This window comes from Prionailurus viverrinus, chromosome B3 (assembly GCF_022837055.1).
Source record: "Prionailurus viverrinus isolate Anna chromosome B3, UM_Priviv_1.0, whole genome shotgun sequence".
NCBI lineage: Eukaryota > Metazoa > Chordata > Mammalia > Carnivora > Felidae > Prionailurus > Prionailurus viverrinus.
The window spans coordinates 79,452,702-79,478,899 of NC_062566.1; the positions used below are offsets into that span (position 1 = coordinate 79,452,702).

The 26,198-nt window shown below is 40.4% G+C and overlaps 1 protein-coding gene and 1 pseudogene across 1 annotated transcript; one reads left to right on the forward strand and one right to left on the reverse strand.

Moving 5' to 3' along the window:
- Positions 1 to 1,261: 1,261 nt before the first annotated feature.
- Positions 1,262 to 23,184, reverse strand: SPTSSA (serine palmitoyltransferase small subunit A). The gene is made up of 2 exons (XM_047864231.1): positions 23,019 to 23,184; positions 1,262 to 2,420 (listed from the first exon to the last, which is right to left on the reverse strand). Exons 1-2 carry the CDS (start codon positions 23,119 to 23,121, stop codon positions 2,317 to 2,319), a joined length of 207 nt encoding a protein of 68 aa, XP_047720187.1. The 5' UTR covers positions 23,122 to 23,184; the 3' UTR covers positions 1,262 to 2,316.
- Positions 13,534 to 14,949, forward strand: LOC125167462 (60S ribosomal protein L31-like; annotated as a pseudogene).
- Positions 23,185 to 26,198: the final 3,014 nt, after the last annotated feature.

Here is a 26,198-nt window from a genome sequence, read left to right on the forward strand (position 1 = left end):
GTTAGTATGGCATGGTTTTGTGGGTCCTGGCAGAAGACTTGAGATTCTAGGGTTGGATACAAAAGACTTTATTACTCACAGCAATAGCCAAAGTATCACTGTCTTGCTCTGGCTCCCAAGTTCCAATTCCAACAGGACAATGAAAGGAAAAGCCAGGTGATATGTATACATGCAGAGGGGTGTGTTATAGGGAGGAACCCTGAGCATAGGGAACCCAAATCTTTCATAGTGTCCTTTGCTCCAGAGACACTACCTTCTAAGGCTGTAAGTAATTTTTCCTTTGTTCCAGAGGGAGACATTATCTCTGTTCTATCTTTTCCCTATCATACAAGCGTCCTTGAAAAATATTCCAGAAAAAATATTCAGTACCTCTGTCTGGAAGACATACAGAAATGTAATAAACTCATGGTGCACTGTCTAATAAGTACCTTCTTGTAAACAGATAAAGTAGAATGATTTCCCAATTCATTATTTACTAACAAATAGACCAGACTTGCTTCAGTTGGTGGAGAGAATGCTGCTCTGATTACCTCTCAATGGACCCATTCCTATTTCTCTTTCTGGCTCTCCTCAAGATCCTCTCTGTAAAGCTAAACTTCTCTTCCATCTATCTCACAGGCCAGTGTAGTCATGTAAATCATAACAATCATCAGCTACACAACAGCAATTTAATGGATTTTGGAGAAGAGCAAGGATGAATTAAAGATTTCTGAGTAGAGGGCTGGGATAAGTCATCTGTATACCCATCTAAACTAGTGATTTTCAACTTTCCCTGTCTTCAACTCACCAGAGATACAGATATTAGACATCCCCTTGTCAATGGTTCTCTACGAGGCATCAACAGGGGAAAGCCAAATTTGAGCATTAATTGAACAAATCCAAAGTTAAATCCTCATATTCATCAATTTGAGACAGTATGAATACTGAAACTAAATAATTACATATTATCTTCACCATCCCTATTTAACAGTCACGATATAAATGGACTCTTTGAAGACACTAAACTCCATACCTCTAGGCTAGAAAACACTTCAAAAGTCTAGTCTTTAAAACTGAGAGCCAAAAATACTTACATTTTTTTAAATAGTGAAACTATTATGGGAGGCATGTTAAAATGTCTATTCCTAATTAGCATTACTTTTATGTTGAGAAACATTTTAAGATATACTTACTGCTTACTTGTCCACAACAATCAATTCAGAAAAATGTAAGTACTAGATCAATATTTAACAACTGGAGAAAAATATACTGCTACATCAGCTGATTTTTCTTTGAATTTAATGAGTTACATCAAAAAATTAGGTAGTCATTTTACATTTAAGGAATAAAAATCTTAAAAAAAAATACAAAGAGTGAAAGGATTTTAACCAAGTTGACATTTCTTTTTGCTAGTTTTTAACAATTCATCTCATCATATCTTATTGCAATGTGCAAATGCATTTGCAGCACCCAGTACAATCATGAAACTAAATTTAAGCAAGTACATTGTTAATAATAACCCTCAGAGGAAACTGATTTACTTTCTACTAAAAACTCTATGGTATATAAGCATTACATAATAATGCTATTAATGCTATTTAATGCTTTTGTCACAAGAATCATCACCAAAGTTTTCTGGAAATGAGTCCACATAAAAATTAAATATTTAAAAGGTGAAATGTTCCTTATTTTAACTTTAGCAAGATCTTTCTTTTTCATTATTAAGAAATACTTTAATAGTTTTAAAGCAAAAGCTGTTAAGAGTAGAGTCTAGATAGCTAAAACTGTACTCCTGAGTTCAAACTTACAGATTAAGTCTTTTGTAAATAGTTCTCAATAAAATATCCTCCCTCCCCATCCCCCTGCCCCAAATCTTGTATTGTTTCTTACAAAACTTTGGTCAAGAGTAGAAATATATCCAGGCAGATGTATGTGCCATACAATAGCAAGAACAGTAAAGCCCAACTAATGACTTTGGGTTTTAGAAATAGAAGGCAATTAAAATGTACTCAAAGTTACATTAAGAAAAGCTTCCACAGGGTAATATTGAAACAGTCACAAAGGTTAAGAAAATACTGATATCAAAGTACAAATGACTACAATGTTAAAATACACAAAAACTACTATACAAGAGCCTCTTTTAAAATTAAAAATAAAGAACACAACACATGAGTCAGGATTATTTTCCTGTTCTACTCATGAATTTTAGTCTTTATATTCATAGGGTTAGTTATGTTGACATCTAGTAGAGTTTCTTAGGACATCTGATGAAGTTTCGTCCCAACTTCAGAAGGTGGATCTTCCCCAAGGAACCGCTCAATTCTGGTCACGTCTTGGTCATTGTACAATTTCAAAGTAGTGCAATATCGCCATGATGTGCTGAGGCATAAAGACATATCCTGTGTACAGGGCCATCCCCACGATGGAAACCAGCATGGAATCTGAGTCATAGTTAAGGAAACAATTTACTTTTTCTTAATTTATTCAAAAGTAAATCCCAAAAGTTTTTTCAACTGTTTTTATGTTGAAGTACCCATTCACTCACTTAGTGCTTTCTCATATATGTCAAGAACTAACCATTCTAGCCACTAATATTAACGCACCTGGCACTATTCTAAGTTTTGTAGCTCACTTAATCTTCACTATCACCTTCCAAGACAGGTACTGTTATTCCCCCTATTTATGCTTCAAAACATCAGACTGCTTCAACTGAAGCAGAAAGTGATGCTATTCAACCTAAGAAACAGAAATGTATAGGAATAAAATTGCATTTCATGACTTCAAAAGGTCTACCAACTTTAATAATAAGAATGTCTGATCCAAGAATTTTAGAACTATTTAGACTATTTGGTTAAAAGTGCTGGCTTTAGAGCCTCAGCTAAGATCAATCATATATACCTAATGACACATAAGGTGACAGAACCAGCTACTGTTAAACATTTATCATTATCACTAAACTTCGCAACATCCAATAAAAGTCATCTAGATAACCAAAACAATAAACATCTGTTTTGTGTTCCTTTGTCCTCATTCCAAAGGAACTGAAACGTATATGTTCAAAACAACGAGGGGCCCTCCTCTTGGGCCACACAAAATACTGCTAACAGAAATTATGTCAAATCTAAGGGCTTTTTGCTTTGCTGTCATGTAACCATGTTAAAAGGAATAACTGCTTCTGAATTGGGACCACATTTTATGAATTCATTCATTCATATTCTCTCTCTCCCCTGCCCCCACTCTTGTCTTTCATACCTTTCAGTTCTACATAATAGTAGTTCTATAATACCTTACATTCTTGCACAAGAAGATAGGGTTTAAATAAACAACGTACTTACCTACCAACTAATATTTGTATAACAGTTCAGTTGACAAACCTCTTTTATATATTATCTTGCTTGCTCTAACAGCTTTCTTGTGAAATGTTTATCATGACTGTTATTCATCAGAGCCTGACAAAACAAGGGGCCCTACAAAAAGCTGTCTTTTGGGGTGCCTGGTGGCTCAGTCAATTAAGTGTCCAACTTCAGCTCAGGTCATGATCTCATGGTTTGTGAGTTCGAGCCCCACATTGGACTCTGTGCTGATAGCTAAGAGCCTGGAGCCTTCTTCAGATTCTGTGTCTCCCTCTCTCTGCCCCTCCCCCACTCGTGCTCAGTCTAAAATTGAATAAACCTTAAAAAAAAATTTTTTTTAACTGTCTTTTGAGCCAGAGCACAAACTGAAGCTATCCAACTCAAACCCTAAATTCATTCTTCTCATCCAGTAAACATGGATGAGAGTCTCCCATAATCATTTTTTTAGTTTATTTCTTAGCCTCTCTTAATCCAGTTCGTTCTTAAGCTACCACTTTCTATATACCCTTTAATTTCTTAAAATAAAAAAAAATGCTTATTGCTTTCATATCATTACCCATCACCCACACAACCATATAAATTCTACCCCTGCAGGCTACAGACACAGTTCTCAGGTCCCCAATGGCCACCTATCAAATACAATGGCTATTTGAATGGACAATTTCAGTCCTTCCTCTTCAAAACTCTTCCCACTCTGACCTAAGAAGGTGCTTTTCTCCAGGACTCTCCTCCCATTTCTCTCACCATTTTCCTGTGTCACTGGCTCTTTTTCCCTATCTGTCCCTCATATGTAAGATAATTAGAGTGAATTTTGTGCTTTTCTCCCAAACATACACTCCACTACTCTTAGAATGGCAGTCACATTCTCTGGATGGGCCTAACCTTTCCCATCTCCAGCCCCGACTGATCTTAACCAACTAGAAAACCCATCTCTTTGGGGCGCCTGGGTGGCTCAACTGCTTGGCCGTCAGACTCTTGATTTCGGCTCAGGTCACAATCTCATGGTTCATGGGATCAAGCTCCGCATAGGCTCTGTGCTGATAGCAAGGAGCCTGCTTGGGATTCTCCCTCTCCCTCTCTCTGCCCCTACCCCACTCACGTGGGCTCACACTCGCACGCACTCTCTCAAAATAAATAAACATTAAAAAAAGAAATTATCTTTGTAATAATTCCCACTCTCAAAACTGATCAGCCAGCTCAAAGTTTAGGACTTCTACCAGGAATTAAGGAACACAGATTCATTCTCTCTCTCGCCTTATGGAATATGCAGTTTGTTGATGGAATCCTGGAATCACTGGAGTCACTTTGCCTCCATGAGGAAAGCACAACTCAGAACAAAGCTGCCACATTATTATTGCAACAAAAATAATCACAGGAAAATGGAGCCAGAAACCTCATCAAAACACCTGAAGCTTACCTCACCAGTGGATTTTTAAATATAGAAGCCAATAAAGTCTCTTTACTCTTGAACAAGTTGTAAAATGTCTGTTATACTTGTAGCTGAAAACATTCTTAATGACAAAATAGAATCCCTAATGTTTTGTCTTGGACCCTACAAACTCTTATGGCCTGAACAATCACCTTAATGTTGCTGACCTGAACCCACCTTCTGTACTGCAGACAGGGATTTCCTACAACTTGCTAAACATTTTCACCTATGAAACTTCTGAGGTACTTCCTAAGTTCAACAGAGCCAAAACTGAACTCAATAACTTTCTCCAAAACTACCTCTTTCTAGGAGTCTGTCTTATTTTTTTTTTTAACTATTTGAAATAGTTGACATAATTATTAACAATTTGCCTAGTCACTAAATCCAGAAATTTGATTCCTCCTCCCCAGATTCAAATTATCTAAGACTTCTCAGTTCTTCCCAACCCTCACAAATGACTTTTATATCTCATGTTCCCTTACCCTAATCGATAATAAATGACTGAGGTATTTATCATTCCTTAATCATGCCAAAGCTCTGATTCTAGGCTGTTAGCCACTTTCCATGCCACTCTTTACTCAAGTGATCCTTTCAAAATACATTAGGCTTCCGGGGGCTCCTGGGTAGCTCAGTCAGTTAAGCATCGGACTTCAACTTAGGTCATGATCTCACAGTTCGTGAGTTTGAGCCACTGTCGGGCTCTCTGCTGTCAGCGCAGATAGGCTTCCCGGTGTTACAGGACAGCATGCGTAATTGTAAGCCGAAACATCCAAGGACCTTTCCAATCTAGTCCAAAGTATCTGTCTTAGGTTGGACTCCATAGAAGTAGACAGAAGTTGAGAGATTGGGACAGAGATTCTTGTACAAGTTATTCTTGAGGGAGTTTTAGCATAAAGGGGTGAGTAGAGCAAAACAGAGCAGGGAGAAAAAGCTAAGTAGGTTCAGGGGCTCAGCTCCCACAGGATGCTCTGGAGCATGAATTGGACCACATGTTTTGCTTTGAGGCAAGAGGCCTGACTTTTTCTGTCCCTTTATCTGTCAATCATTGGCTGCAGAACTGAGAAAAACCCACTTGGATAAGACAGCTGCCTTGGCGAAGGCCAATACTCTGAAGAATGGGACAGGTAGAAGACAAAAGAGGAGAGACACATCAGCCAGTAGAGGGGGTTGAGGTGAAGACCAACAGCACCACCTACTATACTACTTTTCCCTTGTGCCTTCCAACACTCCAAATAATTCCCCCGACAAACATATCCTACTCAGAGCCATATTACGTGAGTCTCAGAAAACAATGCTGTATATTTTCATACTGCTCTGCTTCTGCTTATGGTTTAATAATAACAGGAGTCAGGATAATAGTGTGGTAATAGCTTTTATTCCGTGAATGTCTAGTGTGCGCCCAACACTGTGTTAAATCCTCCAGCAAGTTCAAGTAACCCTGAATCTCAAAATCAGAGGAAGCAATGGAACCAATTCCAAACCAAATCAGTCACACTCCAAAAATCTGTGTTCTTAACCACTACGAATACCCTCGTATATATGAAAAATCCTACTCCTTCTGGTAAAACCCAATCATTCTTAGAGCTTGGGTAGTTACCCTCTCTCCTATGAGGCTTTCTCTAGCATTCATATTTTTCCCATTCTTACTCCCAACCTCCTGGCCCTACTGCTCATAAAGCTCTTTATTCATATAATTCAACACTTATCACTTGACACTACCTATTTTTTTTAATGTATTTATCTCATCCATATTATCAACTCCTTGAGCACAGGAACAATGTCTTATTATTTTTGTATCTCCAACATCTAACGTAACACACACTCAATAAATATTTGATGAATAATGAAATTGCTCAAGAAACATTGATTCTACATTCACTGCAGTGCTTTCTACATATTCCACATATTACTGTGGTGAAAAACTTTATAGTGACTACAGAAAAAATAAAAGTCCATTTCTAGGCAATACCGTATTTTCAAAATGCTTTTTTAGATTTTTACAACTTTTATTTAAGTGTACATACCAAGTAAAGGAAATGGTAAAGATCTTCAGGTCACTGGCTCAAATTCAATCAAGTAGGAAATGATTACTAAAAACAGTCATTTGAATGATTATATTACATACTCTTTATATTATAAATTTAATTATAATTATTTAATTTAGTATAGAGAATATATCAGTTAAGAAGCATGCACAAATTACCTTAACAGGTAACTACTCTAAGAATCTGAAACTTAAACTCTATTTGTGAACACTAAAGTGTCAAAACTCTAAATTCTTCCATGCATATATGTTTTGCGGGGCACCTGGGTGGTTTAGTCAGTTAAGCGTCCAACTTCGGCTCAGGTCACGATCTCACATTTTGCAAGTTCAAGCCCCATATCGGGCTCTGAGCTGACAGTGAGGAGCCTGCTCAGATCCTGTCTCCCTCTCTGCCCCTCCCCAACTTGTGCGCGCGCGCGCGCTCTCTCTCTCTCTAACAAAAATAAACATTAAAAAATGTTATGTCTTGCCAGTGAAATAAGAACTTACCAAACTTGAAAAGGTTTTTTTTTTTTGCCTGATTAAAATATAAGATACTAGAATTCATGAATATAGCATTATGCTGTGATACATATACATATGGAGTAAAAGCAATAGGAAATAAATAATGATTATATATGCTAAATTCAGGATGGCTACGTGGTAAGGTGAAATGGGGAGAGGAAGGAAGGAGAAACAACTTAGAAGGGGTATAAATGGAGCTTCAAATGTATTAGTAATGTTTTTCTTCACCTAGTTGGTAGTAAATGCACATTCACTATATTATTCTTTATGGAGTTTTTGTATGCCTGAATAGTCAATAACTTTTTTTAATAAGAACTGTAAAGGAAAATGAAGCTACATACAGTACTAGACTAAAAACTGTTCTGTGTGAAGGATTCTCCTCCCTTACAAAATTTGAGTTAGACATCATTGGGCCTACTTTGCCACTAGGAAATAGAAAGTCTTAGCTCTCAGAAATCAACAATTCTCAATTCTGGCCATGATAAACAGAAAAGTACTGAAAGTCACTTGAGCCTAGATGCAAAAACGCCAATTTATAAACTGCTCAAAGAATTATTTAATAAAAAAAAAAAAAACCTAACCTTTCACTCATAGCCACTTATTAAATTTAACTTTTATCCTGTGTCTCCCCCCAAATGTTTCTATATTCTGATCCTTTTTCTAATTATTTCCAGAATCACAGAAACTAAATAAGCTTTAACAGTAAGTTTTCTGTGCCATTAAATGTCAAAATTATTCCCTAAAATTATCTTAAAGATCTCAAACATAAGAAAATATTTAAAACCAACTTAACTAAACCATGACTACACAACTCACACTAGGTGAATAAGTAGACAATGGGTCCATGAGGAACTTTTACGACCCTTAATAATCACCTTGCAAAAAATGCAGAAAGAATGCCCCTTTTATGAGTAGCTTTCTACAAATGCCAATTTAAGCAATGTAGTTGAAACAGCTCCAGTGTAACTGAGTTGAACATTCCCTGAGATTATGCTTGACACCATTTAAAATGGTAGTTTTACTGAGTACTGGTTTTATTGTGACATTTGCAAGGTTAGGGAATGTGTGATGTTCATCTCCTTAGAAGTTTCCTCACAGAGAGTATACTACCTATAATTTGCTATCTGGCATTTGATCAGATTTCTCAATCCATTACATTCTTGAATACACCTCTCAAAGTTTAAAGTATACTCCATACACTCCATACACTGTGAAGCACAAGAAATGAGTTCTGGAAACACCATGACACTGGAGAAAACCTAGGTTTGAGCTGTAACGCTGCTAATTCCTGACTGTCAAAAACTCTGTGATCACCAGTCTCCTTATCTATAAAATAAGGACACACATCACCTACCTTTCAGGGTTCATGTGAGAATTTTGAATCAAATCTATTCTGCAACAAAAGGCAATACAATCCTTATTAAAATTATTATTTGAGGGGCACCTGGGTGACTCAGTGAGTTAACTACTCTAAGAATCTGAAACTTAAACTCTATTTGTGAACACTAAAGTGTCAAAACTTTAAATTCTTCTATGCATATCTGACTTCAGCTCAGGTCATGATCTCACATTTGTGGGTTCGAGCCCCGCATCGGGCTCTGTGCTGACAGCTCAGAGCCTGGAGCCTGCTTCAGATTCTGTGTCTCCCTCCCTTTTTGCCCCTCCCCAATTTGCGCTCTCTCTCTCAAACATTTTAAAAATTAAAAAAAAAAAAAAATCCTATTGTTTGAGGCCATAGGCATTTAACATCATGACTTATACAATGTTTGGGAACTTCCCAAGGTCACCCTGCTACCAATTTGTTATTAATTTACAGTACAATTCTCAGACATCACAATCCCTCTGGAACAGTTTCTTCTCCATAAAAAGAGGCCACTTCCTGCATTAACATCTTAGGATACCACCTGCATGGAGAGGGCACTTAGGCAACTCTCATCCACCCCTGATGTAATCTTGTTTCACATACACACAGAGAAAAAATGTAAATAATCAATGTTTTATAACACGCATACATTGGAAGGCAATACTCAAAATGACAGAATAATCTAAGAAAACCCTTACTGTTGTCTGAAAGATATACATACCAGTAGCAGTACACTAATTAACTGGGTTGACATTCTAGAGGGGGGCTATATGATTCGAGAAGTATAAAGCTAGCAAAATATGGAATATAAAAAAAAAACCTCAAAAACTAAAAAAAAAAAAAAAAATGTGTGTGTTTGTAACTGCCTCTACCACTGAATTTTAAGTGCTTAAGGGCCAGAGTACAATGGCTCAGCCGCCCCTTGGCTTGCAGCTGTAATGCATTGCTAGATAAAGCAGGTGCTTCATAAATCATTCAAGAACTGAGCAGATAATGTGCCAGGATATGTGCAGGCGCTGAAGATAAATGTTTGTTCAAGGACTGAATGAACAATCAGGTTATTTATAACCTGGATATAACATAAATGTTTTATGGGTTCAGTGGATTTAAAAGCAAATAGATGTGAAACCATATATCTGTATGTTGTTTGCTGTTCTTTAACAGGAAACCCCAACTAATCATCAGCTGATAAGTTTCCAGCTAGATAGGAAAAAAAAGATTTCTTTTGCTCATATAAGGGCCATACCCAACACTCTTCCCAGAGACTTACAATAAAAAAAAAATTAAAATTAAAAAAATCCTGATAACAAAGAGAGGAAATGCTTTGAAGATAAGTACAGTACATCAGAAGCAAGACCACAGCAACTAACACTTTCCGTCCCAGCCAGTAACCACACTATCACCGCCTACCTTAGTAACCTATTCACAAGACTGTGGAGAAATCAAAGGTAGTTTCTCATTGGGAAAAGGCCAGGGACCTCTGTTCCAGCAGGTACAACTCATACCTCTTCACAAATCTAAATAATTTCAATGCACTGATTCTTGACATTTGCAACATGGATAGAGCTACAGAGTATAACGCTAAGAGAGACAAGCCAATCAGAGAAAGACAAATACCATATAATTTCATTCATATGTATAATTTAAGAAACAAAACAAACAAACAAGCAAAGGAGAGAAACAAACAAGGAGAGAGAAACAAACCAAAAACAGACTCTTAATTGGAGAGAACAAACTGCTGGTCAGCAGAGGGGAGTTGGGTAGGAAGATCAGTGAAATAGGTGATGGGGATTAAGAGCACACTTATCATGATGAGTAATGAGTAATGTTCAGAATTACTGGTTCACTATATTGCACACCCAAAACTCATATAGCACTGTATATTAACTATATTCAAATCAAAATTAAAAAAAAAAAAAACACCTGGAGATCATCACCAAGAGAAATGTTAAGAAAGTGCATTTTTACCAAATCAACTATCTCTTGATACTTTTCTGGTTACCTTAAAATAAAACCAAGTATAAGATACTGATACTGTTACAGTCCTGTGTATGTTAGTCAATTTGATATCCATGGGTCATTTTAAAGGACATCACAATAGCATCAGAAGTTAGTATTTAGCAGGGCGCCTTGGTGGCTCAATCGGTTAAGCATGCCACTTCGGTTCAGGTCAAGATCTTCCGGTTTGTGAGTTCAAGCCCCGAATCAGGCTCTGTGCTGACAGCTCAGAGCCTGGAGCCTGCTTCAGATTTTGTGTTTCCCTCTCTCTCTGCCCCTCCCCCACTCATGGTCGGTCTCTCTCTCTCTCTCTCTCTCTCTCTCTCTCTCTCAAAAATAAATGTCAAAGGGGCGCCTGGGTGGTGCAGTCGGTTGAGCGTCCGACTTCAGCCAGGTCACGATCTCGCACTCCGTGAGTTCGAGCCCCGCGTCAGGCTCTGGGCTGATGGCTCAGAGCCTGGAGCCTGTTTCCGATTCTGTGTCTCCCTCTCTCTCTGCCCCTCCCCCATTCATGCTCTGTCTCTCTCTGTCCCAAAAATAAATAAACGTTGAAAAAATATTTTTTAAAAAATTTTAAAAAAATAAACGTCAAAAAAAAATTTTTTTTTAAATATTTAGCAAGCAAAGCACATTCTCTAAACTTTGCGTAGTATGATTACATCAAAGGATGGAAATTGACTTTAGAAACTACAACTTGATGACAAACTAAAGAAACAAAAAAACATGCTGCTGAAACCACCAATGATCATGTTCAACTCTGAACTGAAGTCCTGGAAATGGTTTGCAGCTCTGAGCCCAGAGACACCCAGGCTGTGTATCATTGTGCACCTTTGTAATTAAAGCTTCTAATTTCATGCAGATTTGAAGTCCCAGGATCAAGGGGACAAAACCCCCAGCCTGCTCTGAAATATAATCTGTTCTGCTGTGATACATTCCTGGAATGTCAGGTAGCTCACACATGAGTAGCATAACATAGGAGCTGTACTGTTTCATACGGGATTCTTCATAAATTAGGGGAGCCAGATAAAGTGGGAGAAGAATTATAACCTTCAGTAAGAAACATCCTTTAGCTTAGATGCTGCACAGGCAAGAATCCTTTCAGCCCTATTTTAAGAAAATTAAAAGTGGGGCGCCTGGGTGGCTCAGTTGGTTAAGTGGCCAACTTCGGCTCAGGTCATGATCTTGCGGTCCGTGAGTTCGAGCCCCGCGTCGGGCTCTGTGCTGACAGCTCAGAGCCTGGAGCCTGTTTCAGATTCTGTGTCTCCCTCTCTCTGACCCTCCCCCGTTCATGCTCTGTCTCTCTCTGTCTCAAAAATAAATAAACGTTAAAAAAAATTAAAGAAAAAAAAAAGAAAATTAAAAGTTAGTATCTGCACCTAGACTCCCTCTCCAGAAAAGCACACCTCCAGGCTAGCACAATTCTTAGCTAGTGGCAGGTTGAACTCCTTCCTGTACCTCTTCAATGGCAGCCCACACCATCTACACTACTTAGCATTTCCAGTCAATTCTGCCCATGCATTTTTAATGTCCTCTGAGGCAGCCCCCAGGGTGCCTGCCTGGGCTATCCAAGTTATCCCCCCAAGATGTCAATTATTGTTTTAGTTAGTGCTTGCTTACTAAGTTGTATAGATTTTGAGTGCTCTAGTGCTATTTTCCCATAAACCCTATAACTTGGGGATTTTTTCAGGAACACATGTGATGGCCAAAACTTTTTTATTAGTAATTCTTTTTTTTTTTTTTTAATGTTTTATTTATTTTGAGAGAAGGACAGAGAGACAGAGCATAAGTGGAGGAGGGGCAGAGACAGAGGGAGACACAGACTCTGAAGCAGGCTCCAGGCTCTGAGCTGTCAGCACAGAGCCCCACTCGGGGCTCAAACTCATAAGCAGTGAGATCATGACCTGAGCCGGTCAGATGCTCAACCAACTGAGAATTAGAAAAGTAATTCTACTTTTCATAGCTATTGATCGTAAATACTATCTTTCTATCATTTCATAACTACTATTTTTTAAGCATTCCAGTTTATGAAAAGTATATATGCTCTATTAAGTAGATCTTCTGGAACATATAGTTTTAATTATTAAATTTGAGCTTGGGGTTTTTTTTGTTTGTTTGTTTTTTAACAAAAGAATCCATCTTATCTTTGCTCCTAAGTACCATAAATGTTAAAGCCTAGGGGGTGGGTCACAAAGTCTTTAAAAATTTGTAGTGGATGGGATGCCTATCTGGCTCAGTCTGTAGAGCATGTGACTCAATCTCAGGGTCATAAGTGTACATACACACACACACACACACACACACACACACACACACACACACACTTCTTGGGTAATACAGTTTTCATCATCTTCCATCTTTCCTGAGAGCTATTAAAGAAAAAATTGTAATATCCAAAGGAGTATAGATAAGGGATATTCTAACATTTTCACTTAGCCAACCCAACATCAAGGCAGGGTAAAACAGGCTAGAGCAGCTGTCTTTGAACTAAAGCACAGGAGCCTTGGAGATACAAGCAGACTTTCCAGAAGGTTAGGATCTGTTAAAGGGAAGGGTTTACAGATCTTCAGCTGCCACTGACTCTCCTAAAGCCTGATCTGAGCATTATCATGATCTGCTAGTTCTCCTTCCCATCCCCCCTTGCAACTTCATTTCTACCACTTTACTTCCTGAATCCAAAATTATGCATTTCCCCAGGGTATAAAATAATTTTGGGGACAGCAAACAAAGGAATAGTAACTACCTTGAGTTGTACTTTATTTCACCTCGGTAACAAACTCCTGGCACAGCTACAAGCTTCATCGATCTATCCATTTAATAATTTCAATCCAGAAGTGAGACAGCTTCCCAGCCTGGGCCTGACAGAATGGCTCCTACAAAGAAGGATGGTGAGAAGGGCCTTTCTGCCATCAACGAGGTAGTGACCAGATAATACAATGTCAGCACTTAAAAGCACACCCATGGAGTAGGCTTCAAGAAGCATGCCAAAAGTCTGGAAATTTGCCATGAAGAGACGGGAAGTCCAGATGTGCACACTGACACCAGGCTCCACAAAGCCGTCTGAGTCAAAGGAATGAGGAATGGCCCAGGGCATACCCATGTGTGGTTGTCCAGAAAACATCAGGATGAAGATTCACCAAACAAGCTTTAATACATTGGTTATCTATGGACCTGTCACCACTTTCAAAAATCTACAGTCAGGGGCGCCTGAGTGGCTCAGTCAGTTGAGCATCCGACTTCAGCTCCGGTCATGATCTCATGGTTCATGAGTTTGAGCCCCACGTCGGGCTCTGGGCTGACAGCTCAGAGCCTGGAGCCCACTTCAGATTCTGTGTCTCCCTCTGTCTGTCCCTCCGCTGCTTGCACTCTGTCTCTCACATTGTCTCAAAAATAAATAAACATTGGGGCGCCTGGGTGGCTCAGTCGGTTAAGCGTCCAACTTCGGCTCAGGTCATGATCTCACGGTCTGTGAGTCCAAGCCCCACGTCGGGCTCTGTGCTGACAGCTCAGAGCCTGGTGCCCATTTCAGATTCTGTGTCTCCCTCTCTCTCTGCCCCTCCCCTGTTCATGCTCTGTCTCTCTCTGTCTCAAAAAAAAATAAACGTTAAAAAAAATTTTTTTAATAAATAAATAAACATTGAAAAAAAATTTTTTTTAATCTACAGTCAATATTGATGAGAAATAAGCACTGGTTGTCAAATAAAGTCATAAAATTTTTTTAAAAAGGCAAGAGGGGTAAAAGTGTTTATGTAACAATTGCTTGAGCAGAAAAATGGCACTGAGCTTTTTCTGACAGAAATTAAGGTTGATTTTGCCTATTAGCTTCACAATAAGGACTGGTGTTTCCAAATAGGTTATGCGATAAACATTTTCTATGAATTATACAAGAAAAAATATAGTTTTAAGGTTTTAACAAAAATATACAATCATAGGGGCACCTGGGTGGCTCAGTCAGTTGAGCGTCTGACTCTTGATTTTGACTCAGGTCACGATCTCAGGGTCATGGGATCAAGCCCCACATCAGGCTTCATGCTGAGCATGGAGCTTGCTTAGGATTCTCTGTCTCTCTGCCCCTCTCCCCTACTTGTACTTTCTAATACACATAAAATAATAAAATACATATGAAAAGCAAGGAATTAAATCCACTGTAACTGTTTAAATTTACTATGAAATGTTTCAAATGTCAACTTAAATGAACAAGATAATACCCATTACTTTTTGTTCTTGTAGGGGCTACACAAAAAGTCTAAATACCACTGGGGTGGAGGCTTGGAAGCGTTAATTTATCAGTTACAACTATTCTTACCTCTGCTTCCCCCTCTTCAGCCCTCCCTTGTAACAGAGAGCTGCATTCATTTCTACAAAAGGAATCTAAAAAGAAAATGGCATGAAATGTAAAAGACTGAAGACTAGTGGGAAGAAATTCTTTTTCTCCTTAAGTCTGAAGGCAATGTTTGGGCTATTTCAACATTATTCTTAAATCACATTTTGTTTGAAGACACCTTGATAAATCTTTCTAAAAGGCATTAAACTGATTTACTAAATATCTTTCTAGAAGTAACTTTCTCTGATATTAACAATTTTGCCTAGGTGGCTCAGTCAGTTAAGTGTCTGACTTCTGCTCAGACCATGATCTCTCCGTTCATAAGCTCAAGCCCTGAATCGGTCTCTCTGCAGTCAGCACAGAGCCTACTTTGGATCCTCAGTCCCCCTCTCCCACTGTGCCCCTCCCCCACTCATGCTCTTTCTCTTTCAAAAACAAATAAACATTAAAAAAATATATTTTTGCCTAATCATCAAACCACATGCTGATTTTTACTGGAACTCTATTTAAAGTATCAAAGGGTTTTGTACACACAAACATTTTCTTCAAAAGAGGTACTCATTAAGAAGAAAGTTCTAGTAGAAGACTCTGGTGAATTAGGGTTTTAATGATAATACCTTCTATTGAATAGCTCAGAGGAAGCTCTGCCAAAGACAGAGACACTGAGCTAAAGCTCCCCCCTGGCCAAAATACAGTGTTTCTTGGTCAATTTTGTTTTGTTTGTTGTGTTTATTTACAAAAATATGTTACACAGGAAATACACAGAAAAAAATACTAACTTAATTATTAGTGACTCCAAAAATGGCAAGGCAAAATATACACCTCAAACACCTCTCTCCTGGCTTATAAAAACCTTGATTTTACCAAACCAGGCACTATTAAAAACAGCTTAAGTGCATTTTCCAGGTTTTCACAGAATACTTCAGGAGAGACACACAGGAAACTGGTAACATGGGTTGTCCTGAGGTGGCTGGGTGGAAAGAAGACTTTTACCACCTACCTTTTTGGTGCCTTTTGAGTTTTGAACCATGAGGATGTATGATCTATTTTTATTTACAATTTAAAAATTCATATTTTCTAAACTCTCAAATACTTTAGTATATTGAGATGCAAAGAAAAATTCTTCTCAATTCTAGCTGTTAGCATTTGAGGATACAGCAAAAATCTACAAAAATAAATTAACTTAGCTGCTACTGACACAGCATACACCTTTAAATTTTTAATGCTCTCTTTTTCATTATCATGCAAAGCCTACCCCAATCCAAAATACCTACTTTTGCTTCTACCCTTGCCTCCCCTCATGGCCCTTAATCTTTCCCAAACCCTGTAGCTAAAGTAAACCTTTTCAAACTTAGTCAGACTGGATCACTCCTCTCAAAAACCTTCCAAGAGCATCCTTTTCAACTAAGATTAAAAGCCAAAATCCTTACCATGACCGCCAGGATCTCCACGGACTCTGCCCTCTCCCCCGTGGTCACTCTGCTCCAGCCACACCTGCCTCGGTGATGGCCTTCATATGTGCCAGGCAGGCTCTGGACTCAGGGACTTGCCCTGGCTATTCCCTCTGCCAGCTATGTTCTTCCCTTAGATTTCTACTCTCTAATTCCATCACTTTCTTTATGTTTTTACGCAAATGCTGCTCAGGGAAGCCTCTCCTGATATCCTCTTTAGAAACAACTCCATCCCATCTGCACATTTATCCCACTGACCTACTTCTCTGTCTTCCACAATGCTTACCACCTAGCATACTATGTAATTCAATTATAAACGTTCCACAAGGAAGGGATCTTTGTCTCATTTGCTCAGATGTATCACAAGCACCTAAGCCAGCATCTGGTACAAGGTATGCACCCAGAAGTATCTGGTAAATTAATAAATGGCCCTAACCTGCTTTCTCAACTTCACTTGCCACTTCTTCTGCCTTAAAGAATCCCTGTTCCAGCCAGTCAGCCTGGTGTACTCACTATCCCAGCACACCTCAGCATCCCAGGCCACGCCCTCTTCCCATCTGGGGGGAGAAAAAACAAAAACGAAAAACCAAAACACTCCAATACCTCCCTGAAAGTTCTCTGAGCACTCTCAGTCCCCACGTTCTTCCTGCCCTGCATCCCAAGGACTTTTTGCCCAGCTCACTCTACTGCGATGACCCCAGGGTGGATCCATCTGAGAACATGTGTAAATCCTAATTTTTCCTAAAGCTTGGCTCTAATTTCCTTGAAGACATAGTCCATTTTCTTGGAAACTTATAGAACTCAGTACATTAATAATGACCAAAAAACAGTTCTAGGATGCATTTTTTTCCATTCAAAATGAAAAGAGCTTTGAGCCTCAGGGAGAAATGTATGTTTTTATGGCTTATTTCTCTAGTTTATTAAATATTAAAATATCAATGAGAAAATTGTTACTAGATTTCAGTGACTCTGCTCAAAAGGTATGAGCACGTCCCCTCATCTCCTGAAGTCTTAATCCAGTGCCTAGGCAACACTACAGGATCTGACCATCTGACCTCCTCTCCTACTACTGATGCGACCCTCCACTCTGCCCCAGCCACACTGGCCCCTGGCTATCTGTCAAACACAGACATGCCGGTGTTTGGGGGCATTCATACTTACTGTCCCTTCTGCCTAGAATGCTCATTCCCCTGGAATTCTCTGCCAGCTTAAATCTTTCCAGGGGCTCAGGTGGTATGCTAGGTGGTATGCTGGGTGGCTCAGTCGGTTAAGCGTCCGACTTTGGCTCAGGTCATGATTTCATGGTCCCTGAGTTCGAGCCCCGCGTCGGGCTCTGTGCTGACAGCTCAGAGCCTGGAGCCTGTTTTGGATTCTGTGTCTCCCTCTCTCTCTGACCCTCCCCTGTTCATGCTCTGTCTCTCTCTGTCTCATAAATAAATAAACGTTAGGGGCGCCTGGGTGGCGCAGTCGGTTAAGCGTCCGACTTCAGCCAGGTCACGATCTCGCAGTCCGGGAGTTCGAGCCCCGCGTCGGGCTCTGGGCTGATGGCTCAGAGCCTGGAGCCTGTTTCCGATTCTGTGTCTCCCTCTCTCTCTGCCCCTCCCCCGTTCATGCTCTGTCTCTCTCTGTCCCAAAAATAAATAAACGTTGAAAAATAAATAAATAAATAAACGTTAAAAAAAAAAGTAAAAAAAAAATCTTTCCAAATGCCCTTCCTGACCACTCTAGCTAAAACTGAAAAACACTCCTTCCTACTTCCTATCCTCTTCTGTTTTGTTTTTCTCTAGAAGAGCTATAACAATTTAATAGCCTATATTTTTTATTTAGTGGCATTAGAATAAATATTTTTATCTGTTTTTTCAGTCATACCCCCATTACCTAGAATAGTATCTGGCAATTAGGAAGCACTTAATTCTTGTGAAATGCAGAATTCAAACATACATATTTTACAAATGAATATATATAACAAAGTAAATTTTGTTAACATTTTTTAAAATAAATCAAAGAAGTTCTTTCACTCTATAGTATTTTTTGCTTCTTTTAATTTGAATTCTCTCCAAGAACTGAATTTTTTTCACCAGCAACAGCCAAGCTCCAAAGCTACCCAAATCCGCTTTAAAATCAGGTCTCTTTTACCATTCCTAAGTACTTCTGCAATTCCTTTGAAATGACAAATCAATATACAAACAAATGTTTCTCAAGCACTATCTATGTGCCCAGCACTGTGGTTTAGAAAATTTCTTTTCTTGAAGGAACACAGATTATCTTTCAGGGTAAATCTAATTCCTAACATAAACCAAAAAACTGCCCACATTTTGCCTAAAATAAATAGAAGTGTAAAATGTCATGGAAACATAAGAAGTCATAGAAAGATGGCAAATATAGCTCAGTGATTACAGAATAAAGTCCTTTTTTATCTTAAAAAAAAAAAGCTAAATAACTTTTACTTATTCTTCAAATTATTTTAACAAGATATTTTTAATTTTTCCGTATCTCTCAGCAGCATGGTTACAATGTTTTTCAGTGAGACACTACAGGGAGTGCCTCACTGGTTACAAAACTTGCCTTAGTTACAAAACCTGGTGTTTTCCTTTCCCACTGATGGCTGCCAGTAGGGGAAGGGGGCTTTTGAAACATGTTAAAACTTCTACTTTGGAGATGGAGCTCAATGAATTACAGTCTGCAGGCTCTGCTGTAGTATTCATTGTAATACTACTCTGCCCTTATTCCATTCACTTGATTGTTACCTTCTGTTTTAAGCAGGTGTCACGTCCCCTTCTCGTGCAGGACAGATACCATGTCTGCACATGGAAAATGTTCAAGTACTGGTTGACAAACACAAAGCTAATTATCGTTTCAAATATGGTAACAGAAAGCAGATGATGAGAAAATTTAGGGTGCGCCTGGGTGGCTCAGTCAGTTGAGCATCTGACTTTGGCTCAGGTCACCGTCTCACGGTTTGTGGGTTCGAGCCCCATGTCGGGCTCTGTACTGACAGCTCGGAGCCTGAAGCCTGCTTTGGATTCTCTTTCTGCCCCTCCCTTACTCACGTTCTGTCTCTCTCTCAAAAATAAGCATTAATTTTTTTTTTTTTAAAGTAAGAGAAAATTTAGGATACGGGCCCTAGTATGGTACAATTACAAAACGGATTTTTAAACCTTATTCTTTCAAGAACCATTTGCAGTGGACCTGACTTGACACAGATGCATTTCCTTAAAAAACATATTTAAAATTATTTTTTGTAACAATTTCCTTACTTAGATAATTTCAAAAACCCTCATATTCAACTGGGATTGACCTTCCAATTTACAACAACCATTAACTTCTAGCTATTTCATTTCGGAGAAATAGAGAAGCAAATTCAGATGTTTAAGGATGCCTCTAGAAAAATGTACAGAAGTAGTTAATAGAAGGCTATCAGTTTCCCTAAAACAGGGACAACTTCAATTTATTAAAGGAATTACAGCAGTGACATGTAAACTAGTGCAATTACCTTCTTCTAGAGTCTTTAGTTAGGACTTCTAACTCAGAGACCATTTTTCAGACAGCCAGACAAATTTCTTACATGAAATTGTAGTTTGCTAGCAGCAATGACTGGATTCGATGCAATTTTTAAGAAAGTATGTCTTTTTTCAAAACCATGTAACTGGCTACAAAACTGTTCTATATGAAACTTACTAATTATTGATGAACTTAAGAAATTCAAACTACTTCACAGTAATTAAAGCTCCTAATAACTGGGGGGGAATCCAGCTTCCTCATTCAGTTTCTTCCTCCGCCCTAGAATGAAGATTCAATTTCAAATCAATGTTCCAAAATCGTATACAATAATTAAATGCCTGACTTTAACTCTAGAAGTTCAACTGGAATAGAAGCACAACAGCTGATAGTAATTTAAGACTGGCATATGTCAAAAGTATTACATTTCCACCTTCGTTAATTCAATAATGTGAACTTTGAAATAATACCTTTTTAATCTTAGATTTAAAGCCATAGTGTTCTACAGCCCCGATGCTAGTTTGTTGCAGTTCTCACTAGTTTTTTAAAAACAAAACACTTGGTCACAAAAACCAATGAGAAGTCAAAAGCTTCAAAGGGAAAAATCTACAGACGCACTATATTTCATTTCATAATTTATGCCACCACCCCCCTCCCAAAGAGCCATCATCTGGTTTATTTACAGGACACTATTACTATTGCAATATAAGAGGAAAACCTTAATACCATTGACACTGTAGCATGTATCCAAGCAAAAGCTTTTAAGAGTAAAACTTTTGATGGACTCTGACAGTGAGCTCTACATTCAACCTCCTACTTATAAAGAGTGTCGATTTAGTGCAACATTGTTTAAATTCACTTTTTTTAAAATGTTTATTTTGAGAGAGAGAGAAAGAGAGTATGTCAAGGAGGCTCACCACTGTCAACATAGAGCTCAACACGGGGGTTCAATCGAACAAACCAGTGAGATCAGGATCTGAGCTGCAATCAAGAGTGGGGCCCTTAACCGACTGAGCCACTCAGGCAATCCTAAATTCACTTTTAAATTGATTTTAACTGAGGGGCACCTCTATTTTTCTAGAGGCATCCTTAAACATCTGAATTTGCTTCTCTATTTCTCCGAAATGAAATAGCTAGAAGTTAATGGTTGTTGTAAATTGGAAGGTCAATCCCAGTTGAATATGAGGGTTTTTGAAATTATCTAAGTAAGGAAACTAGCTGACTCAGTTGGAAGAGAATGTGGCTCTTTTTTAAAAAAAAAATGTCTTTAATGTCTATTTATTTTTGAGATAGATAGAGACAGAATGCGAGTGGGTTAGGAGCAGAGAGAGAGGGAGACACAGAATCTAAAGCAGGCTCCAGGCTCTGAGCTGTCAGCACAGAGCCTGACGCAGGGCTTGAACTCACAAGCTGTGAGATCATGACCTGAGCGAAGTCAGACGCTCAACCCACTGAGCCACCCAGGAGCCCCTGATTTTAACTGAGGGGCACCTACCTGACTCAGTTGGAAGAGAATGTGGCTCTTGATCTCAGGGTGTGAGTTCAAGCCCCATGTTGGATGTAGACATTAAGCAAATAAATACATAAACTTTAAAATAAAAAAATAAATAAAAAAAGATGATTTTAACTGAGTCAAGAACTCTGTGCTTCTATACTTAGTATACCTTTTACACGGGTGACTTGATCTCTAACCTATAGAACTTAGAGTAAGACTAAACTGCAGCTACAAATAAATGGTGCAGGAAATCAGAGCACAGTTTACATTCAGACTTTAAATCCAAAAATATGGTTCTTAAGTGCTGGAAAGCTTTGGAAAGAAACAATAATAAAAATAAATAATTTTTCTTGTAAGCAGCTTAAAAGTCCTCCAAAGTGTTGAAACAAAAAACAGCTCTGAGTACAACCTTCTGCTAGTTCAACACAAATAAGCACACTTATTAATGCTTGGAAGGAAATGATCTCAGTCACTCCACCAGAATGCAACAATGCATTTGCAAAGCTGTTCTCAAGCTACTCCAAACTAAACCACATTGAAAAGGAGCCCGTGTAATATACAGAGTTGTCAAATCACTCTGTTGTACACATAAAACTAGTGTAGCGTTGTGTTAACTATACTTCAATTAAAAAAAGAGAAACCCCGTATGAAGTACAGGTTATGTGAAATATTTTTTATATTTGGCCCCCAAATTTAAAACAAAACAAAAAAAAGTTACAGCTCATTATTACTATATTCTGCAAATGAAAACACAAACATCACAGGCTTCAGAAAGCCTATTTACACAACTTTGCTTATTAAGTGAGGTTGTTATGAAAGTTAGATGGGTTAAGATACAGGCAAAACGCTCAGCACAGTTGCTTGGCTCCAAGTGACCATTCAATAGTCTTTAACAAGTATTTATTAGCTATCTATGAAAACACAGTTTCAAACACTATTTACAACTAACCACAAATTCCTTTCTGGGCTCGACTGTGAAAACGGCAACTTAATGAATAAAACACTTTTTAAACTCCCCATCCTGGAGACCAAAAAGCTACAACAAACTGCTTTTAAAAAACTATTGGGGTGTCACAAACACAAACTCACATGATTTTAAAAGTCTAGTAAACTGGTTAGCATTCTCATTAGGACCAAAGTCAGCTAACTCAGGGACAGTTAAAGGTCAAAGGCGTCCAAAGCCAGGAGCGATTTGCTCCACTTCCACGGTCCCTGCCTCCCAAAGCAAAGGGGACGAAACCAAAGGAAGGCGCGGCCGAAGTGCCGGCGAGGACGCACCAGGTTAGACATCGCCCTAGGGGATTTCCTCCAGTAATAAAGCCGCTTCTACCTCGGCAAAGCGACTCAACGGCGACCCCGGATCAAGGGATGTAGCCCCCCCACCCTCCCCAGCCGCACGCCCGCCGCCCTTGGGCCCCGAGACCTCCGCCCCGCTCGCCCGCAGCGAAGAAGCGAGTCCGCGCGCGCGCCGTCCCCGCACAGCCGCCTCTCCGCCCCCACCCCGGCGCCTGGGCCCAGGAGGATGCCGCCCGGCTCCGCTCCCCCGCCCCCCGGCCCCCGCGCCCGCGGCCTGGGCAGGATACTGAACACAGTCCGCTCCCAGGGCTCCAGCATGTAGAGCGCCGTGACCAGCAGATACTGGTAGTAGAACCAGGACATTTGCTTCCAGGCCCGCGCCAGCGCCATCCCCGCCACGCGCCTTCCTCGTTGAAGCCGAACGTCAGTCTGTCCGGCCGGCCTCCGGTTAGCGTCCTACAGCCCCCGGCCGCGAGGCCCGCCCGCCCGCCACCGCGAGCCCATTGGCCCGGCCGGCCAGGCGCGTCACCCTCTGGCACGCCCAGCCCCGCGCGCGCCCAGGCAGCCGGCGGCGAGCCCCGCCCGGCCGGCGCTCATTGGCCCAGCCGTGGCCACGCGTCGCCCCGCTCCCTCCCTGGTTTCCCCCTCTCCTCCCCGGGCCGCGCCCACGCGAGCGGGAGAGCCCTCCCCGCGAGAGCGCCCCGCCGCGCGCCGCCGGCCGCGCCCTACCCCGCCCCGCCTGGCCCGGCCGCTGGTGGGCGGGGAGTTAGTCCTCGGTGGGGTAGCGGTAGGCCGACCGGGGGTGGTCGGCAGCCCCAGTTCGCCCCAGAAACGTTTGTCAAGACCTGTTCGTAGAATGCCTGTGATGCTTCAGGCATCCTACTGGGCATCCCACGGGGGTTAACAGGATCGTGATGGGTTCCTTGCCTCGAGCAGTTTCCTATCTAGCAGGGGAGACGGGCATTAACCACATAAATGCAACAACAGCTGTGACCCGTGCAGAGAGGGAGAATAAGGCGCTCTGAGGGTGGGGAGGCTAACGTCACCTAACCAAAGAGGTCAGGGAAGGCGTCTCTGAAGAACTGATGCACACATTGCCTCCTCCCTCCTCCGCGCACACACAAACACACACACACATAGAACAACATATCCCCCTGCACTCCTTAACCTAAAGACAAAAGAGGTTACCTTAACAATGAATATCTGCATACCTCTTTTAGTGGCTACAGGTACCCTACAGGTCAAGGCCAGGAAATGGACCCTGATCTGGTGGGCTCTGTAGATGACAGGCTGCTTGAGATCCCTCTGTGGGTTGGTGATACCTCCTGGAGATGCACTTTTAAATGCTCATATCTTCCCACTGGCAAATGGGCCAGCAAGATTGCACTCACTTCCGGGAACAAGGTGAATGGCTAGCATGTGAAATGACCATTAAATGGCCTGCTGTTTAAATGTTAAAAAGTTTCTTTTAAATATCCTACTGCTTAAACTTTAAAACTTTCATGGTTGATAACTTTTTATTTATTCATTTGGAAATATCAACTGCTGTTTATGAGCTAAATATTGGGGATAGAAAGCCAGCTACGCTGAAATCTACCTTCCTAACATAACCAGTCTGCTAAGGCAGAGAGGTGAGTTAACTGATTACAGTGAGATGTGGTAAAGGTTTTTGGGGTTTTTTTTTGGGGGGGGTGTTTTTTTTTTGGTTGTTTTTTTTTTTTTTTTTATGTGTAGAATGCCATGATAGGCCAGAGAAAATCAGATTGGGGTTATAAAAGGTTTCTGAGATGGTTCTTGAGGGAAAAGTAGAAGTGGCAGAATGAATGAGTTTAGGGAGGAGAGGGTAAGACAGATACTCCAAAAGGCACATGGAACCGCTATATGAAGGTGTGATGCTTTTAAAGGGCTGGAAAAACTTTCATGTGGCTGAAGCAAAAACACTGTGTAGTCAGGAGCAAGAGATGGGGCTACATGGTAAATGGGGACCATATCCTGAAGGGCCCTGTGTAAGAAGCAAAGGAATTTTTACTTTAACATACAAAAGTTAAAAGAGACAACAGCTTGATAAGATGAAATAAGAGTTGGGGGTGCGCAGTAGCCTAGAGGATACTAAGAAAAAGAAGATCAGGTTGGAGGTAGAACCTGTAAATGAAATGAACATCTATAACCCATACTCACTCAGGGGCTTCTTACCCTTGAGAAATTGAAGTACACTTGGCCCTCCCATTTCCAAGTCTTACTGTGTTGGGCTTCTCTCTGTCCCCATTCCTCTCTGAAGTATTTCTTTTCAGATCTGTTTGGGTACGTTCCAGCTTTGTTCCTTTTTCTTCCAGAGCTCCAAATACCTCAGCACCTACTGATGCTCAGTTAAGGTTACCCAGGATTGGAAGCATCACCCATAGCTACCCTTCCCTCACTGGGCCAGCTCCCAAAATGCCATTCCTACCACCTGGTTCTGTCCATTGTATGTAGCTCCTCAATCCGCTGCTTCTCCTTGGGCGTACAGCCCTATCAAGCCAATCTGCATCCCTCAACTTCTCTGGGATTCTAGGGAACAAAAATTCCCTCATCTTGCTATTATTCATAACTGACTAGAAATGGGGGAAAGAAGCTGGGATCCTGGATGATGACAATATTCACAAAGAATCCAGGGGAAGACATCTGACTGAAAAGACATGAATTCTGTTAAGGTGAGGCTGAGGCTGAGGTACCTGAGGGACATTTAAATGGAGTTGTCCAGAGGCATGTAGGCCTATGGGCCCAGAAGTCAGAAGAGAAGTCTGAACAGGCATGTGAATTTTCAATAAGTCCCTAGTAACTGCAGCTGTGGTTGTAGATGAGGTCACCCAGGGAAAGCACAGAGAATGGGAAGAACAGAGTACAGAATAAACCCAGGGACTCTGGCATTTAGGGGATGAGTCCAAAGGGAGCCAATAAAGGGCACTCAAGAGGAGCTGAGATTTGATAGTAAGGAGGGGAGACCTGTGTGAGAAGCCAAGAAAAGAAGGGACAGCCAGGAGATCAAGTGGCTCAGGGAGATCAACCAAAAGTTGGAAGGGAAGTGCCAATTTGTTTTGTCCACATGGGGCTCAATTGATGACTCATTCATTGTGGAGTGATAAGGGCAAAAACCGGATTAAGAGAGGGAGTAGGGAGGTAAGAAGAGAAGTGAGCTAATCAGATTTATCTTTGCAGGAAGCTTGTGAAGAGAAAGAGATAGGATGGTAGCAAGGGGTTTTGTTTGATTTTCAGATGGGACAGGTGTGAGCCAAGTTTATGAGCTTAAAGATACATGTGAGGACAGTGAGCTGGGGGATCAGATCTAAAGCCTTAATAAACAGCAGCCATGGGGCCCCTGGGCGGCTCAGTCAGTTAAGCATCTGACTTTGGCTGAGATCATGATCTCATGATTTGCATGTTCAAGTCCCCCATTGGGCTCTCTGCTCTCAGCCTAGAGCCTGCTTCAA

What these genes read in the sequence shown, in the direction of transcription:
- SPTSSA (XM_047864231.1), bottom strand. Translation starts at nt 23,121, where the DNA reads ATGGCGCTGGCGCGGGCCTGGAAGCAAATGTCCTGGTTCTACTACCAG. An exon ending in CTGGGAGCGGACTGTGTTCA is followed by an intron (nt 2,421 to 23,018) that starts GTATCCTGCCCA and finishes ACTATGACTCAG; the next exon opens with ATTCCATGCTGGTTTCCATC.